This window comes from Populus alba, chromosome 14 (genome assembly GCF_005239225.2).
Source record: "Populus alba chromosome 14, ASM523922v2, whole genome shotgun sequence".
Classification (NCBI taxonomy): domain Eukaryota; kingdom Viridiplantae; phylum Streptophyta; class Magnoliopsida; order Malpighiales; family Salicaceae; genus Populus; species Populus alba.
Window position 1 is genome coordinate 10,326,919 of NC_133297.1, and position 19,979 is coordinate 10,346,897.

Consider the following 19,979-nt stretch of genomic DNA (forward strand, 5'->3'; position numbering starts at 1 on the left):
AGAGTATTTTTATCTTTTTGAACGGCAAATTAGTTATTATAGATTTATTTAAGGGTGTTTTGTCAATTTAATATATTTATGAATAATCCAAGAACAAAAATACCCCTAGAATAACAATAATAAATAAATAAAAACATTGCAGGGTAGGGGGTGTTTTGTCTTTTTTAATTTTTTAATATACAATAAGAATAAGATTATGTATATGATCTTAGGGTCAAAAACAATTAAACCATTGAAATAGGGGTATTGAAGTATTTTTATCAGTATTTTGTAATTATTGGTTTAATTAAGGGCAATAACATAATTTATTATTTCATTAATAGTTTTTAAATGAAAAATACGCTAGCGCGTGGAAGACATTATGCATTTTAAGCAACACATGTCATTCTAAAAGTAATTTGTTTGTTGCCGATTACTTTTTTTCTTTTTATTTTCTCTCCTATCCTAAAAAATAAACTTTGATCCTCATTGTTCCTGGTGTCAAATTCATTTCTTTTAGTTTTGATTTTTGTTATTTTTTTATTTGTTTTTAATTTAATCATTTGATTTTAATTTGTATATATATAATTCTTTTGATTCAGTCTTTTTACTTTTGATTTTTTTTTTTTTTCTTTGTCAAATTTTTATGATTTTTCAGTTTTATCTTTGAAATCAAATTTATGATTTTTTTTCCAATAAGAATAATATTGATTTCATTTGGTTCTTCTTCTTTTGATTTTTTTTTTTTCCTTTGCTTTTCTATCAAAGTTTTTATAATTTTTTATTTTATCCTTTCAAATCAAATTTAATTTTTTTATTTCAATAATAATAATAATAATAATGTAATGGTAATGGTATAATACTAATAATATCACTAATAATAATACTAATAGTGATAATAATGGTAATAACAGTAGTTTATTACTAGATCGTTGGCTCATGCTTAGCATGCGGGGCTAAATTTTTTTCAATGTAAAAAAAACAATGCTCAAGCACAACCAATGTATTTTAAAGAAGAAAAAAAAATTCATCACTCGACATCATAAAAGGATAATTGAAAAAATAATGATTCGTCAATCCCTAATAATTAAAATGTGAAAATGATGAAATAAAAAAAATCAATGAAAAAAATACTTTAAAAACAAAGCACCAGCAGAATTAGGTGAGGTCATCAAAACTTGCAAGTAGGATCATAAATAAAATAATCCAGTAGAAGATAAATTAGGAAACAAAAAGTTTAATTTTTTAAAAAAATCAAGTTTTGAACGACAAAATAAAAAATAATATAAAAAAGTGACCTAAAAAAAACATGGGTCACATGAACAAACCTCTCACCTAGATTATAAGAGAGGGATAACTTGGTTATAAAAAAATTGAAGAAAATAACAAAGTTTATTTTTCAAAATAAACAACTTCAAAGGATGTAATCATGAAAGAACATGATGTCAAGTCATGTTAATTTTTCAAACCCTAACCCTGGCTAGTAACTAAATTGAGAGCACTACATATAAAAAGCTATTATTTTAAAACTTGGCTAGCCCCTACAGATTGACCCATGACCTCACTAGTAGCTTAGACCGGATAAAGTCTCAAAAGAAATTGGGGGGGGGGGATTCTTTCAGTGCAAGACAATTAAAAACTCGAGTTGACCAATGTTTTGGTTAACCTGAGACAAATTCAGTCAAAAAAAAGTTAAAACCCATCAATTTTTTTTTTTCAAAATAGTATCGTTTTGGTTTTTTTTATAAAATAAAGGGATTTGATTGACTTGAGTTAACCTGGATCAACCCACTAGATCCTTGAATCAAGAATTTTCCCAGATCGACTCCTGGGCAGGGCCTAAAAACAATGAAAAAAACTAAAAGAGACTAAATCTTAATAAATCAAATGTTGAATGATAAAATTAAAAAAAAAATTAAAGGATAAAAAAATAGTTAATAGCAGAATAAAACCTTCATTTGAAAAAAAAAATATACAAAGGATAAAAAAATCTTGAATTGAAAGGTAAAATTAAAAAAAAATTAAATTAATAAATGAATCCAAAAAAAAAAAATCAAGAAAACAAGACTAAATAAAAAAAAAAGAATTAAAGATTATGGATCTAAAAATTAAAAACAAATAAAATTAGATATAAGGGCTAAGAATTAAAGTTAAAAATTAAAATATTAAGGGTGAAACCTAAATATTATTAAAAATTAAATTAACTATAAAATTAAAAAGAATAATCAAATTTGTAAAATAATTCAAAACATAAATAAAAACAAAAAAATAAGGATTAAATAAATCTATGAGCAGGACTGTATATTTTTTTCCCCGGCTGACAAGTTTGCAGGCTGGCTGTGTAATGTCTTTTTTGTCCTCATCCCGGTGAACACCTTTGTCAAACAATGGCCTGCCGGGTAATCCAGGAAATGAATACGAAAACGGGATGGAAAATATAAATAAAATGTGCTTATTTCTTTTGCTTATCTAGCTAGGAATGAATATGAAATTATACAAATTAATTAGTTGCAGATTTAGCGGTGGCCAGAGATGGTGGCGAACAAAAGTGGAACTAGGGTCAAGGAATAGAAGGATAACAGCAGGTGAAAAACAGGCTGTGCTTTTTAACAAAGCCGCAGGGGTGCAGACCATGAAGTCCAGCAAGGTGCCCATCAATGTTTTGTCACAATAAAAGATGAGCAAAGATGCATAATCTGGACAGGGATCATCAGCAAAGCAGGCATCAAACAAGAAGACCAGCAGGAGTATCAATAACAACAAAAACGCCAGCAACTTTCTCAGATATCAATAGATAAATGACAATAATAATCTCACATCTTATGGTTAATGGTTCTAAAAGATGTTAAATTTGTTCTCATTTCATTTTTGGTTTCTCTCCCCCCTTTTAACTATTAGCATTACGAACACTTCAAACAAAAAGTTGAAAGGCCAGGAGCCTGCTATGTGATAATTTCTGAACAGCGAGGCTGTGGTGACAGCATAAACCATTAAACCGAAGCTTAACCAGCAAAAGACCAGCATGTTATGCAAAAATATTGCAGAGGTTCATAACCAAAGATAATAACTGCGAGCTTCAAGACAGAATACTGCAAGCACTTGGACAAATAACAATGTAGTTCTAACAGTGAAAGCACTTTCAATATTAATTAGGATTGAAACACTGTTTTTTTCCCATCTCTTCTGCGGATAATTTGACGGGAAAGACAGTTCAATTCAAAAACGGGTAAACACCATCTTGTGTAACCACAATTACAATTAGAGAAAGAACACATCTGCTGATTAAAACAACAATACTAATCTCAAAATTTGAAAAGAATCCAAATAAGAACATAGATGCCACAAAATTGCTGAACTTCACTAATGACAACCTCGGCCAAGGTTTAATAATGACAACCTCAGCATTTCACAACACTAGAGCACCTTACAGCGAACTATAACCCATTTCAAGTTTTATCTTCTCCCAGCAATTCTCAATAAAGGCGAAATTACACCCTGTATCTCTTGTAGTGAATGTTGAATTCTGATCTCCTCTTCAACCGACCTTTTAAGGTTTCTAATATGACCTTTCAATGCATCAGAAGCTCTAATATCTTCAGCCCGCATCTCGAGTACCTTTCTGGTCAACCCCGTCAATAAACCAGAATGTCTTGGCATAGTCGAGTGCTTATGCAAGAAGCCCAACAACAACCCAAGCTCCTCATCATCCAAATTCACAACACATTTCAATAACTTCCTCCTCGCCACTAATTCCTCCATCACAGCCACCACATTCTCTGTGTTCTTCCCACCCAAAACTGAAACCAATGCTTCTTTATGCCTAAACTTCTTCAACAACTTATCATGCTCAGCAAATTTCACCTTCTTTTGCCTCATTATCAAATGATCTCCCTCATTTGGCTTCTCCCCTTGACTCCTATGAAAATACCTAAAATAAGTTGGCCTCAAAGCCCGCGGTTCCTCTACATTGCCCAGCGCCCAAAAATTCCCTACTTTACTCTCTCCCGCATCCTCCTTTGCCTTCCTCCTCCCGGCAAATATAATCCCATTGGAAGACCCAATAACCCTAGTCATACAATCCAGCGAAAATCCAATTGACATAAGCGGGGCAGGAAACCTCATGGAATGAGTAACCTTCATTTTTGCATAATCAAAAACCTTCATATAACCATCTAAAGCCACACTAAAAATCCTATACTGCAAAGCCTCCTCTCCACTCTCTTTCCCTACTTTCCCAACACAAATAGAAGTAACAGTCTTGTTATGACTCTCCATAGAATAAACCATCTTCCCTCCTCCAATCAAATCCCATATTTTCACACTATTCCCTCCTGCCGTAGCAACCATTCCGCCTGAAGGCAAAAAAATCACATCCTCGACAGGATTTCCATGATTCACTTCAATAACTGATTCTTTACTATCAACTCTCACATCCCACAGCTTCACAGTGTGATCATAAGACCCAGTGACAAACATCTCTCCATCAGTTGGAGAGCAATCACCACATCTCACATAGTCCCTGTGACCATACAGGTCCAAAACCACACTCTCTCCAGCAACATCCCAGTATTTAACTACAGAATCATCACCACCAGACACCAAATGGAGCTTATCTAGTAACGGGTACTTGACAAAACGAACAGGGCGGGCGTGGGACCGCAGGCGACGAAGTGGCGTTCGTGTCTTGACATCGAATACCCGGATAAGGCCGGAGAGATCAGAGGCGGCGATGAGGGAGCCGTCGCAGCGGAAGGAGCAGGAGGTGACGACATCGGAGAAGGAGATGGTGGAGGCGGGAGAGAGTGTGCGGGAGGAGAAGAGAGTGAGGGAGGCGGAATTGGCGGCGGCAAAGTGGTGTGGGGATATAGGTGAGAAATCGATGGAAGGGATGGAGGAGATGAGGTTTGAAATTTGGTGGGATTTGAAGGAAGACCAGTATTTGGATTCAGGGGTTTTTAATGGGGTTTTCGGTTTGGATTTTAGCTTTGGTTTAGTTGGGAAGGTTTTGGAGATGGTGATTTCTTGGGGTTGTTCTACAAGAAGGTCTGCCATTGTAGTTTCTTTTATTTTCTTTTTAGGGTTTATCAGCGGTTTATACTTTATAGTGTTACGCAATTTGCAGCTGGTCACCATCCCTCTGAATTTCCAAGACCTAAAATGCCATAAATTTTACTATGTTGTTACCCACAAATACCGAGAGGCCTGTACCTGAGCCCCAGCCCACGCCCACGGTCAGGCTCAGGGCCTTGATTCTGGATTCTCTTGAGACTAAATTGCTATTTAGTCCCTCTCAGTTTGGAGTGTAATTATAACTTAGTTTCTTATTTTCTAAAACCTACAACTTAGTCCCTTTGTTTTCTCTTGCATGCTATCATCTTATTACAGCATTTATTGTTTCTTTTTCTTAATTTCAATATATCGATGTGCGTTTACAAGATAGATATTATTTTTTAAAGTATTTTTTTGTTTAAAAATATATTATAATAATATATATATTTTTTAAATTTTATTTTTGACACCAATACATCAAAATAATCTAAAAACAAATGAAAAATTAATTTAAGGCTAAAAAAATAAATTTGATCTGTAATGCCAAACATCACTATCCAATTCACATTTTAGAGAAAACTATTATATATTTATAGGAAAATAAAAAAAATATGTAAAGTTATAAAATTTCTTTTAACCAAATAATACATCTAATAACTACCCAAAAAGTTGATTGCACTTGCATGGCTCGCCATTTTGTCTGATTGTGATTATTTATCATTGATAAACTAATATTTATCAATATTTTTTAATATTTAATAGAAAAATATTTATTTTTAGCACAAGTTTATAATAAAAACGGGTTTAATTACTAAATCTACATCTAATATCTTGTAGACTTGGGCTATATACTTGAATCTGGATGGTGGGCTCCGGTTACAAACCAATACCCAGCATCTTGTGGGCTTAGGATGTGCCACCAAGCCTGGCCCTAGAGGTGCACTTGATAATTTTGGATCCTAACCTCATTTGAAAGCTAATTATATTTTTTTCTGGATTAATGTATTAAAAATATATTCTCTTGTTATGTTTATGAGATATTTTTTTATGTGTAAGAGATATATTATTTTATCAATATATGTGTAAGAAATTTTTTTTCCTCACATTTATGTTACATGATAAAATGACTCTTCAACTTTTTTTTTTTTTTTTTAAAATAAAGTTCATGAGCTATAAATACTATTTGAATTATCCAAAATAAAAATAAAAGGTTTAAAATTCTACATTAAAAAAACACATCCATGAAATTATTTATTTTACAATACAAGGATCCTCAAATTTTTCAAAAGATGAATTTTTGTAGATATCTTAAGACACATATCAAAAATATTTTTCCTTTACTTAGAAGAAAAAATTTATTCAAATGAACATTTAATTAATCTATAATCTAAACAACCAAAAATACCTTATTTATGAGTATTTTAGATTTTAAAAACATCGTGTTCTTTTCCTTCATTATGCATTACTCCATGAAATATAAAAACAACGAATTTGTAGAAGGACATCGATCATAAGAAATCGACCGGTCAAAGGACTAAATTGTATATTTTCAAATATACAGTGCTAAGTTTGAACTTAAATAAAACAGGAACTAAAGAAATCTAGCAAACAATCAGACCTCCCGCATCAGAGAAAAAAAAGGGAGTCACTTTTTTCTTATAGCAATCCTGTGGTTTTCCATTTTTCAATCAACAAGAAAAAACATATAACCCTGTGGTTTTTATTAACGTAGCCCACTCCGTCTTTCCTTCAATCATATAAACAAACACACAGCACGGCCTCAAAAAATTTCAAACGCCCAAAACCAAGAAACCCCGCTAATTTATTTATTTTTGCTTCTTTGTTTTTTTGTGGGCGCTTAGCTCTTTGATACCGTTCAAAAGGTTAGCTCTTAATTCACTGTTGTTGTTGAATTTTATTTTTTTGTTTGCATTATTTTTCCTTTTCTGCTTGCAATTCTGCCCTTTTTTTATTTCCTTAGCATTTTAGGGTTTCAACGTTCACTTCACTTTGAAATTGAAATCTAGTTTTTTTTTACACACACACACATAGCTTGTTCAGCTTAGCTCTCGCAATAATGAGTGCATGTCTTCAGATTTTTCACATTTTTTAATTCGAAGATGCCGTGTGGAAGAGTCAATAGATTCTGTGTTTCTTTGATCATCATAGAATTAGTTACTTGACAGTCAGTAAAAAATGACACCGCATCGAGTTTAGGGAGTGATTAGGGACTTTATGATTTCTGGGTTTTGAATCTTGTCTAAAATAAACGAAACCCACTTCCATTTGAATGGACATTTCCTTTTTATCTGGATTTAATTTTTCGGGCATGTGGTGGTTGGGAGTTACTTGCATGTGAGACATTCCATTACTGTACTGACAGGGTTCCACTTCAAAAGTTGATTAATTGTAATGTGAATAGAAAATGGATTTAAGTTTTATACCGATTCAAAGTAACTGTTCTGAGGAGGTTGACCTCTAATAGAGCGAGTTATCCTTCCTTTTGAGGTTAGACCCTAAATGCATTATTAAAACGTTATTAAATCCTAAATAATTGGGGATTCCTAATATTTGATATTGCCATTGCCAAAATGCTCCGGACTTGGGATTTCTTAAACTCACTAAATAAGGCTGTATGGTTTTCCATAATAAATATAGTATGAGAATTGCTTGAGAAGAGGTGCTTGTCGTGGCGGTTACTTGAAAACGTTATAATTGTAGCACCTTCATCTTTACAAAGTGACAAGATAAGGTTTACAATGCATTAAGTAAAGTATTTACTGATTTCTGATAATTTGAATTGGTTTTGCATGATGTAAATGGTGGCCTTTTCTTCTTCAAGGTAACTAGGTATTTTTTTTACTGTCAGAATTGTACTTAAATCTTTACAGCTATCAGATTTTTTTTAGAACTACCAGATTTATGGAGAAATTAGTTAAATAATAAAATTACAAGATAAATTTCTAATAGCTCGGTAGGTAAATGTACTTAATAATTTGTAATCACTTATCATGACTTGTCATAAAGTGAACAGTACTTTTTGAAAGTGACCGTGTACTTTTTGAGCTGTAATTGTACTCTATTATTTGTAACTAGCACAATTACGGAGTAACTAGTTAAGTTACAGAATGATAAGATGACAATCAAATAACTTAAGTTTTCCTTTTTAGACTAGATCCTAAATACATAATTAAAAGAAATACTAAATCCTAAATAATTAGAGATTTCATTGCCAATAATTGAGGAGTTAGGGCTTCCTACATTCTATAAATATATAGATGCTGTACGGTTTCTATTCCCATCACTGGTACGTGCAAGAAGTTCCATCTTTGCATCACCTGCCTGGGTTTGGGCCTCCCATTCACCGTTCCATGAGTCAATTGGGTACTCATAGGTCCAGGAAATTCACCTATGGTGGTGTTGCTTGTATAAAAAAGGGGGGGGGGGTTTCCTATGACACACATCAGAATTTGGGGTGGTTTTCCTGCCTCGGTAACTCTTTTTGTTGCAACATCAAAAATTTCTGTTGTGAAACTGAAATTTGAAATAAGAATTCAAGAAAATTGTTTGATTTTGGAATATCAAGTGCAAGTTTACAAACTTTACATTATTTGCTTCATCCAGGGTGCTTCTTAGTTCTTACTTTTTTGAGCAGATGCACTGTCTGCTACCAAAAATAGCTGGTATTATATTATTTGTTAGAAACTCAGGGAGATTAATTTCAATAAGCTCTTTTTTCATTGTCTTTGAAGAATTGGCTTGTACTTTGTTCATATGCCTGCCCTCATCCTTTCCCCTCCTTTAGCTGCTTTTAGCCTTGAGCACCTTACGTTATTGTCAGCATTCATGCTCTATTTCTTGTTCTGGTTGCAGTGGTTCATTATTTTCTCTGGTCAGCTTTTTTGTCTTGGCTCTAGTATGAGGCTTGCTAAGGAAGAACTGTCTATGGCTGAACAAGTGAGCATTGTTAACTCCGCTTTTTTTTTTTTTTGTGGTTTTTATTTGCTTTTGGATGGGTAATGGCAAAATCATCTCTGAAATTCACATGGTTCATCATTTTATTTTTTCAATCATCCAACTCTTCTGTTTCTTTCTTTCACTTTATTTTTGTGTGTTGAGTTTCTTTAATGTCTCGTTAACATGACTGACTTTTTTTATCAGTTTCATTGTTTAGTTATTCAACTGTGTTTTGTGTTCATTTTTGTTTCTCTTCAGTCACTCCCTCTTTCTAACATGGACAAGTATCTGCTTGTATGAACAGGTCATTGATTTAATTTCAGCAGTGAAAGAGTTACACGGTCTTAGCTCTCAGGAGCTTAACAAATTGTTGAGGGACTCTGAAAATTTTACCATTCACTTTCATTCTGAAAAGGGATCAACGACAAAGGTTAGGAAACAAGCTCATCATCATCACACTTATGCTTTCTTATTTTACATCATCTTGCATCTTAAATCACATTATTTTTCAGATTGACGTGGAAAAACTGGCAGGCTTTCTTCCTTTACACCTTATTGCAGTGCTTATGTCATCTGATAGAGATGAATCGCTGTTGAGATATTTGTTGTGTGGGATTCGGCTTTTGCATTCCTTGTGTGATCTAGGACCTCGGAACAGTAAACTCGAGCAGGTTGCTTTTATCAATCATTGCCTAGTCTTTATTGTTATTTTTATGTATCATCAGTTTTGTTTTCTGTTTTGCTTAGCAATTGGATTTTGACACATCAATCGAAAATGTTTGGACATGTATTTAAAGTCAGGCTTTGCTGTGCTTGTGAACCTTGACAAATTGTAGGGATGGTCACTATTTTAATTTTAACTCTAAATAAGTTCCCCCATCTCCCTATTACTTTACTTTAAGTGATGAATCCTTGGATCAAATATTGAAGTCTTTTGTTCATCTGCTTCGTTTTTCTTTGTAATGCTGAAGCTATTCTAAGTACTTGCATTTGGAAGTTACTTTAAACTAGTTGGCACTGTGTTCTTTGTTGTCAGTATCTGTAATTATTTATCTTTAAATGGACTTGTATTTGGATGCTACCCATTGTTCTGTAAACTATCATTCTCTTTGTTTATTCTTGGGCAACTGTGATTTGTTCTTTTCACCATCAGATATTTATGTTTGTAAGAATTTGGGAACGATAACTTGAAGTAAAATGTATTTCTCTCTAATGCTCTTTTGCGTATATATACAGGTTTTGCTTGATGATGTTAAAGTATCAGAGCAGCTACTGGATCTGGTGTTTTATTTACTTATTGTTCTTAGTGGTTATAGACAGGTATTCATTAATACTTTCTTCTGATGGTTTACTTCCCAAACTCTTCAAGTTTACCAAGGTTGTTTTTGTGATGTAGGAAAACCTTAATTCATGCTCTTTGTTACTTGTGCATTCAGCACTTGTAGCATCCAGTCTGCATTTATTGTCAGGATGTATATCTTCACAATGGCAAGATCTTGTTCAAGTACTGCTTGCTCATCCCAAGGTACAAATTTTCCACATGATTTGTTTAAGTGGATATTTAAGAGCAATGGGTTGACTATATTCATGGGATCACTGCAAAGCCTTTTTTTGTTGTTGAGAGAATGAGATATTGAGTGCCTTAAACTTTACTAGTTTTAGCAATCAAGTGCGTGATCTTTAATTTTGTTATAATAGATCTTTCAATTTCTAAATTTCACATAATCAAGTCAAATGTGGATGTCAGTTAAGTGTCCTATGTGTCCATTAAGAAGTGACATGGAATCAGCACACCACCAGTTAGGCCAGAATGCCCAAGTTACATGTGTGCTCAAGGTTATTGTTTGGAAGGGAATGTTTTCCCTCCTATTGACCAAATACCTTTTTTCCCATTAATTTAGGCTTTGAGATGTTGGGAAACTGAGCTAAAATCAAATTTTCCTTTTCTTTTTCACTAACACCTACACCACGCCCCCACTGTTCTTGCACTCTCACCACTGCCATTGTCACAATTGAAACCTCAATTATTCCCATTACCACCACATTTCCACTGCCAATAACCATAAAACCCAAGAACAAACTTCTCAAATTGTAACCACTATCCCAGTCCACCATCTCAACCTACAAAATCACCATAAAACATTGAACCTATAAACTCACAACCATCTATCTGCAGTTTGCTGTCACAACCTTTTATTCTATTTTTTGAACAGAGGTTTTGATGTGTGGTTGAAGGCTGCACACAGTGCAACACGTCAATTTTTTTTTTCAAATCGTTTTGGCTAAAAATATTTTTTTTAAAAAAAAAAAAAACATTATTTTGATTCATTTCCAAGTGAAAAACACTTTGAAAAGCAACCACAACTACACTTCTAAACACCCACTAAGTGTTACCAATGATTTAAGTTGGGGTTTAATTGGAATGGTTTTGGAATGTTTGTAATCCAAAATTACTTTGGACGATAATAGATTGGGCTTCATGGAGTACCCTTTGTGGTTTTCCAAATTCATGGAATGGGGCAGCCCTTATTCTTTATAAATATGCAGGGAATTTGAGCATCATAGCATTTGGTTGGAGGAAGTTCTATGTTTCTTGACTCAATAGATGTGCAATGATAAGGGGCTTTCTTGAATACTTTGACAAGGGGCTTTCATTTATTTGTGTTTAGAGCCTTGGTTATGACCAACTCTGGTTTATTGTTCTTGATGACATCACAATGTTTTATGATAAATAGAAAATATCTCAGTCTTTATTTTGTGGGTTCTAAGAATTTTATTTTGGCAATCCGTGAATAAGTTTATATTTTTATTAAATAAAAAAATTGTAAATTTTATATAAAAAATTGTAAATTTTATATAAAAAATTTTAATGGGTTGATTGGAGGGATGCTTCCCTAAAAAAGATCACCTTGGCGATGGGGTCACGTGTATTCCATGTGTGATGGGTTTGATTCTAGGTCATTTGTTATTAGACATGCAAGACTTATGCTGATACGCATCAACATTTGAACTTGATTGTACAAAATTCAGAGTTGAAAATCTATTTGAACAATAATAAAGATGATTGCACTTGATTGTTAAAATGAGTAAAGATGAGCCACCTAATATTGCATCTTCTCTTGTTTTTATTCTTTGATCTATTATATTCATTTTCATCAACTACTTGTGGTCATATTATCATTTTATTTTGAGCTCTGCAGGCAGAGACATTTATGGACTTTCTGATAATGAATTTTCTCATATAGGTTGACATATTTATGGATGCAGCTTTTGGTGCTGTTCATGTAGCCATTAGGTTTCTTCAGGTCAAGCTATCAGATCAACATACTGGCCTTCACGTGAAAAGTCCAACAGCTGAACAAATAGTTAACTATATCTGCCAACAATGTGAGGCTTCTTTACAGACTCTTCAGTCATTGTGCCAGCAAAAGATGTTTCGCGAGCGCCTTCTTAGGAACAAGGTTTCTAAAATAGAACCATCTTATTCTATATGTCTGGGTTAACGTTGTATGCCAGGAGATGCCAGCTTCAATGTTTTTCTGTGTTTTACATAAGATGGAGAAATACTTCTTGCTGGACCAAATCAGAAGAAGTATCTAGTTAATGTGATTGTATGTGGTGAAAAAGCAGGAAAGTGAGTGGGAGAAACATGGAGATTTTCAGGACTAACATTTTGATTGTGTAACATTGCATTAGGGTAACTATAATTTATAACTTGTATATGCATCAATGATCTTGACAATGGTATCCATACAAGTAATAAGTCTACTTTTATTTTCAAACTGAACATCTCATGTTTAATATTCTTATTTGCTGTTCATCATTTTCATTTTTTGGTAAAATATCTGTGTATAATATTATTCCAGGAACTATGTGGAAGGGGAGGTGTTCTTTTTCTGGCCCGGGCCATCTTGAAGTTAAACATCACGCCTCCTTTTGTAGATTCTTTCACAGTTGTAGCTGCAGTATCTAGACTGAAGGCTAAAGTGTTATCAATTGTAAGTTTTAATGCAGTGGCAAGGCTTAAGCTGCATCATAATCGAGTTTAACTTCTTATTCCCTTATTTGTCTAAATATCCTTGATTTCTTCTTCTGTTTGATCATATGTTTTTATTCAGCTATTGCATCTGTGTGAAGCAGAAAGCATTTCTTACCTTGATGAGGTTGCAAGCTCTCCATGGAGCCTTGATTTGGCAAAGTCTGTAGTGTTAGAGGTTAGTTTAATAAATGTGCTAGTACATGTAGTGGTTTTTGATGTGGAGAGGCAGGCTTATGGAACGCTAATTATATTTGTTTTACCTGACACATCTGCTAAACCAAAGCATTTTGAAAAGTTGATAATCTCTTTCCACCCTCAGTAATCTTGAACAAAGATCTATTTTGCAGGAGAGATATTGGCCAGTGTCATTTGTTGGTGATCCTCAAACCAAATTTGCCTCAACCCACTGTTTCCAATATTCTTTGTTTCATTTTGAAGCCAAGTTTTACCATGCTTGCTATTAATATACTTTTTCATGTAGATTCTTGAATTACTGAAGGCTGCACTTAGCAAAGATCCCAATCATCCTAGTCCATGTTCAGACAGAACTTTTCCCATGGGGCTTTTGCGACTCAATGCAATGCGTCTGGCTGATATCTTCTCAGATGATTCAAATTTTAGATCTTATATCACAACATGCTTTGTAAGTTCATCATTTGGACTCTTAGGCATGATACTCACTTAGTTCCACCATGCTACTTCTGCTAAATTGCTTTGAGTAACTTTTGTACACCATATTGCCCAAATACTCTGAAAGACATTAAAATTTTAGATATATACCACCTAATGTACAAAAAAATTCATTGTTGTACTCTGCTGTTAAAATCTTTCTAGTCACTGCAACATACGTGTAATTATGTTATGCTGTGTATATTCAACTCATCATGCTTTAAAGCATCTGCCATGAAGAGAGATTCATGACTTTCCTCTTCTATTTTCAAATGTCAATATGCTCCACAGACCAAAGTTCTGACTGCTATATTTTCGCTCCCTCATGGAGATTTTTTATCAATTTGGTGTTCTTCTGAATTTCCACCAAGAGAAGAAGATGGTACTCTGGAGTATGACGCATTTACAGCAGCTGGGTGGTTTTTGGACACATTTGCAGCAGCGAACCAATCAAATGCAATAAATTTAGAAATTACTTTAATTCCCAGTAACATGCCCCAAGCTATGTATGCACATCAAAGAACTTCATTATTTGTGAAGCTAATTGCCAACCTCCACTGTTTTGTTCCAAATATATGTGAAGGTGAATCTTCTCTCACAATCTTCGTAAATATTGATCAAGATTGATCTGTTGGCTGCTGAATGGATTATGTAATTCAATGTTTCATTCTAATCCACAGAGCAGGAAAGAAACTTGTTCCTTCATAAGTTTCTGGAGTGCATGCGGATGGACCCATCTAAATCATTGCCTGGGTTTTCCTTTACTTCTGGTGCTCTAAGAGCCGTAACAGCTTGCAGGAACCTTCGTAAGTTTTATTCTCCTATGATTTTCTTCTTGATAGATATGATGCATAAAAGTTAGTGGAGTCTCTTATGAGTAACTTGCATGTGTAGGTTCATTGTTAAGTCATGCAGAGTCTCTAATTCCTAACTTTTTGAATGAGGAGGATGTACAGCTGTTAAGGTGAGTTAAACATCAACCACACTACTTTCTTCCTGTAATTTTTTAGGATGTTTTGCAACAAGTGCTGTTGTTTTCCTTTTTTGTGCTTAATTTTAAAGAATAGCAACATCCTTGAATACTTCTGGACAGCTTTTGCTATAATCAGCACTACATTGTTAGGATAGAGGTTCTTAGATGTTAGATAGGTTTCCCCTCAGTAGACCATAACTGTTGAACGTTATTGGTAATTGCATTTGCTCTGCATCACATAAATGTTGTTCAACACCTTCACCATTGGTTTCTCAGATCTTAAGCATGATGAAAAGGTCTGGAATTCAGAATAAGTTCAATGCTTGGATTGGAAGCAGAAATGACATGGGAAAGGATTATCTGAAACAAATTAATGTAGAGAAGGAGACAAAGTGTGGGAAATGGCCTAGAACCCATGAAATATATAATGGGTGTTTCTTATATTTACGAGAAACTAGAGTTCTTGAAATCCACAAATTAAAAGAAAATCCACACGTTCTATTTCTCCCTTCTCTATATACATAATATCCGTGTTTATATGGGTACACTAAAAGCCCTAACATTTAATATGAAATAGGAATTCTAAATGAAATAGCAAACAAAAGAAATCATTATAATAGAGCTCCTAATTGATATTGAATATTGAAAAAGAAATAGATTAAGTTCCTGAATAACATAAGAATTATAAATAATGACAATCTGAAAATTAACTGAATTTATTGATTTAAACTTTCTTCTTGCACTGCATCATCGCAATATCCTCAAATTAAAAAGAGAAATGTGTTAACCTGCAGGAATGTCTAGCAAAAACAGTAAGATAGCACAACTAGGAGCTAGTTGTAATGCCAACTAAGATAGCACATGGTGTAATGCCAATGAAGTTGAGGATTTCAGTTTCATTAGCTAGTTGTGGATAGATGTTGTATGTTACTTCAAATGTCTTTTTTGGTGCTGGAATGTCATGTAGGTTTATATAATTTTTTTTAACAATTTGTAGTTCACATATGGGGTGTATACATTGTGCATGTATATATATGCATACGATACCGTCTATGTGAATTCCAGTGATACAGTTAGCTTACTTTTTTCATTTAAATTTTTATTGAAGGGTATTCTTTAACCAGTTACAATCACTGATTAATCCTACTGATTTTGAAGAAAACCAAGTTCAAGTAAGGTTTTGTCCTTCAATAATTAATAGTGTTTTCGTTTTCTCTCTGCTCCAACTTCCTTTTTCATGTCCCTCACAATTTAAATGTGCTAACATTTTGCTGCTGAAAAAATTTCAGGAAATCAAATCTGAGAGGTCAATATCTTTGGATAAGTTCTCTAGACTTACTATTGATGAGCATCTTCAGGTTAATATCTTTTGTTTTTAAAATACAAGTTCATTTATTTGTCACAATTATCCATTACCTTATTATGATGATGTGGCATTTGACATCAAAGCTCGGTTTTTAAAAAATCTGATTTGCGGTTCTATCACTGGCTGTAATATTTGGAGGGTCATCAAGGTGACAAACATAAGCAGGGCAAAGAAAATGATAATGGGGTCAATTGACCCTTTTAAATTAATAAACTATGAAAATATAGGTATGATAGTACTTACCTTGTTTATTTTGTCTAGATTGAACTCAATGCATTAACTAAACAGAAAAGAAGATCCATGTAAGTGGATTCAACTTTATACTTTTATGTAAGAAGTTAGGAAATTATCAGGTTTAAGCTTTGTGAATTACATCCAAGTAGCTACAAAAATGAAATGCTATTAAAAAAAAGTAGTCTATTCAATATACACATAAAGAGGAAATGTTGCTCGGTGTTCATTTGTATGATTCTCCACTAATGATTCTTTACATTACAATTGATGTTACTCAACTTCACTCGTTACTTATATTTTGTCTCTCATGTAATATGTTCTCTATTACACATTGCATCTATCTCTTTTCTCCCATGGCATCTGCGTTCTCTATTACTCATATTAATTATTTTGCTTCTGCTCTTGAGCTCTCCATGCTTTTCATGGTAATCCAATCAAACTCATTTACTATCATCATCCACTTCATAGAATAGTACACCGTTTCATTAACAATTATTTTTAGTTAATTGTTTTGGATATATTAAGAGTTTACCAAGATTTTGTGTATCAAAATATGTATTTTGATGTGGCATAAGTTATCAATTAACCCCACCAAAAGAATTTTCTGGCTTTGCTATTGGTGACAAAGGGATATCTTGACAGAAATCCAAATTAAAGTTTAGAACTGAGCGACAGCATATTTTTTAATATCATATAATTATTGAAACTTTAGAAGTTACTGCATATTTTATTGAAGGTCAAAATTTTAAGATCAATTATATCATAGTGGTTTCTGAGGAAGGCATTTTAAGTGTTCTTGGTGTTGATTTTCTCATCAAATCCTACACTGTTTCTTACAAACAAATTTGATTCCTCGTAGGAAGCTCAAAGCACTGGGGCATACGGATCACCTATGGTGATGAAGGAACCTTCACATCTTTACCACAGGACAGATATCCAAAAAGAGGAAATGTCAGAGAATTCAGCTATCCAAGAAGAGCAGAAGCCTAGTTTCACAAAAAAAAGGAATCAAGCAGAAGATGCAATTAAGGAAGACAAAGCTAAACCTGGTGCATGTGTATCTGATGTTTTAAGAGAGATTGATAGAGATGCTCATACTGTTGAAACAAGTGGTTCAGATACAAGTTCCACTAGAGGGAAGACTTATGCAGGTCAAGTGGTGAATGGTGACTCCCTAAAATCAAGTGAGCATATAAAACGAAATGGTTGTCAGGGAGTTTGTGGTGGTGAGAAAGTTGAGAGTCCCCATTTTGAAGAAAAGCAGCCAAGAAAAAGGAAGCGGACTATTATGAATGACTATCAAATCACACTTATGGAGAAAGCCCTGCTAGATGAACCTGAGATGCAGCGAAATGCAGCAGCGTTACAGTCATGGGCGGATAAATTGAGTCTTAATGTAAGTAAAATTCTCCTTTGTATCATTCATTATGTAAGTTAGTTCTATTCATGTGTCCCCAACTCATCACCTGTAAATTTTTTTAAATTTCTTTTTTGGCTTAACAAGTTTATTGTGCTTCCCAGGGATCAGAAGTTACACCTTCACAACTGAAAAATTGGTAAGGAAGTCTCACCTTCTCCATGGTTTAAGAATGCATCCCCCCTTCTCCAGGTTATACTCTCTTGATAATTAATATGGCTTGTGGAAGGATAAAAGGTTTACATTCAAGGAACTTCTTGGCTATGAAATGTGGCATTACCGAAAACGCTTAAAAGAGGATGGTGTCAGCTGCACTTGTAAATAGACGCCTGATATAGCCATTTCCCAGAAAAGATTTTTATGTGAACGCTTACATTACCCTTCTTTTAGTTGTTAATGTTGCATAATAGGATATAATTGCAAAATTCAGTTATTACTGAAATGTCTCTTCTTTTAGGTTTTAAAAGTTGATTCTCTTTGCAATGTTTTCATGGCAAGCTTCTTATACAGGATAGGAGTAAAACACAGGTGTCCAAGAACACTTGGTAAAAGGACATTTTATTTTTCACATATTGGGTTACAAGATTTATTGATGCAAACTCTGAAAAGATTGAGGTGTGTTAAATGCTAATTCTAGGACACTTGCAAAATCTTCTGTTACTGCTACACCTGCAGTTACTAATTTTTGTTGTTTCTACTGGCATTCTTGGTTTCAACCTTTTTTTTTCTTTCTTATTTTTCTAGAGAAATTACTTCTGGCTTTTCAGTTTTATACTTGTACTCATTTGAGAGTTTTTTCCATTTGCTCATTATATGAAGTTGATTTTTCAATCAGTATGTCATTATACATGCCTCCTGATTTTCTGGATAGACGGTGCCTAGATGGCAGGTCAAAACTGGAAATAGGTGTTTCTTTACCATACCACAGAAGTTCAATTCGATAGGCCTGGACTTTGTTATGTGTCTAACGAGTTTGTCAATTTCTGTGCTACCACAGGCTCAACAATCGCAAAGCAAGGTTAGCTCGTGCAGGCAAGGATGTCCGTGCACCAATGGAGGTTGATAATACATTTCCAGAAAAACAAGTTGGACAAGCACAGCGGCAGGACATGCCTGAGAGCCCCAGTGAAGACAACATCACATTGAGTTCAAGAGGCCATCAAAACACATCAGAAATTGGCGTGTTTGAAGATCCCGAGGCTGGGATAGGATTAGCAGACTTCGTTGACATTGGTGCTTCAGAATTTGTTCAGTGCAAGCCAGGGCAGTTTGTTGTGCTTGTAGACGGGCAAGGAGAAGAGATTGGTAAGGGAAAGGTACATCAGGTGCAAGGCAAATGGTATGGAAGGATATTGGAGGAATCAGAGATGTGTGTCGTGGATGTTACAGAGCTCAAGACTGAGAAATGGGTGAGGCTTCCATACCCATCCGAAACCACAGGCATGTCGTTTTATGAAGCTGAACAGAAGATTGGGGTGATGAGAGTGTTGTGGGATTCGAACAAAATATACATGTCACGACCTCAGTGCTAGCTTTTTTCTTCTCTTTTTTTGGGCTAGAATGTAGTGCTAGTGGCTGGCTACCAGCGGCATCGTTCTTTCTATTACGTTCCCAATCATAAGCAGGTTCAGGTTCTGAAGTTTAGCTCTGTCGTTTTAAATGGAATTAAAAATTAAATGACATAAAAGCATGGCACCACAGCAGCATCCACAAAAGCTTAACCGGAAGGCAAAAAATAAACTGTACTACTGTCTAGTGTCTAGCGCGTGGCAACAAAGCCTGCTCCCAGTTATGGCCTGCACTGTCCCATCAACTCGCCACCTTCTCCTCTCTCTCGTAAATGTCTAAGCACAACAAGTGCAGTTTATGAAGCAAAGAAAAGAAAGGAAAATAAAGCTTGACATGGGGCCGAGTAGGGTGAGAAAAAAACCAAAAAATCAATAAAACTGGAAAAAGAAACAAAAAATACTGAATTGAGAAAACAAAAAAAAATGATTAGAAAACTGAAAAAATTAAAGAGTCTGGTCTAGTTTTGGTTTATTGCTTTTGAGCTAAACCCGACTTTTAAGAGTCAATATAAAAGATGTTGATTTCATGAATTTATTTTGATTTTGTCTTTTATTCTATAAAAATCATCTGGTAAAAACTTTTGATATTAATATTAAATTCAGTATAATAGTTCAAACTTGAAAATCTTTACCTTATTTGCTTAGCTTAGATTTTAAATTAAATTTATAAAAATTATTTTAAAATAATCTTGTCTAATTCTCAACTTGATAACAGACGCTCTGGATGT

General features: G+C 34.0%; 2 protein-coding genes across 4 annotated transcripts; one reads left to right on the plus strand and one right to left on the minus strand.

The window, feature by feature from the left end:
* Nucleotides 1-3,095: 3,095 nt before the first annotated feature.
* Nucleotides 3,096-5,118, minus strand: LOC118041418 (protein SLOW WALKER 1). Its single transcript, XM_035048741.2, has one exon. It carries the CDS (start codon nucleotides 5,110-5,112, stop codon nucleotides 3,433-3,435), a length of 1,680 nt encoding a protein of 559 aa, XP_034904632.1. The 5' UTR covers nucleotides 5,113-5,118; the 3' UTR covers nucleotides 3,096-3,432.
* A 1,503-nt stretch (nucleotides 5,119-6,621) lies between these two features.
* On the plus strand, nucleotides 6,622-19,327 carry LOC118041417 (nodulin homeobox). Of its 3 annotated transcripts, none has more exons than XM_035048738.2 (18): nucleotides 6,622-6,911; nucleotides 8,902-8,985; nucleotides 9,290-9,415; nucleotides 9,498-9,656; nucleotides 10,222-10,305; nucleotides 10,382-10,510; nucleotides 12,231-12,446; nucleotides 12,852-12,983; nucleotides 13,104-13,199; nucleotides 13,506-13,667; nucleotides 13,985-14,276; nucleotides 14,374-14,499; nucleotides 14,588-14,657; nucleotides 15,775-15,838; nucleotides 15,956-16,024; nucleotides 17,126-17,662; nucleotides 17,788-17,822; nucleotides 18,681-19,327. In XM_035048738.2, exons 2-18 carry the CDS (start codon nucleotides 8,947-8,949, stop codon nucleotides 19,213-19,215), a joined length of 2,871 nt encoding a protein of 956 aa, XP_034904629.1. In that variant the 5' UTR covers nucleotides 6,622-6,911; nucleotides 8,902-8,946; the 3' UTR covers nucleotides 19,216-19,327. The 3 variants fall into 3 exon arrangements, with proteins under 3 accessions (XP_034904629.1, XP_073260653.1, XP_073260652.1); XM_073404552.1 differs by lacking the exon at nucleotides 6,622-6,911 and adding an exon at nucleotides 6,941-8,335; XM_073404551.1 differs by lacking the exon at nucleotides 6,622-6,911 and adding an exon at nucleotides 8,449-8,520.
* Nucleotides 19,328-19,979: the final 652 nt, after the last annotated feature.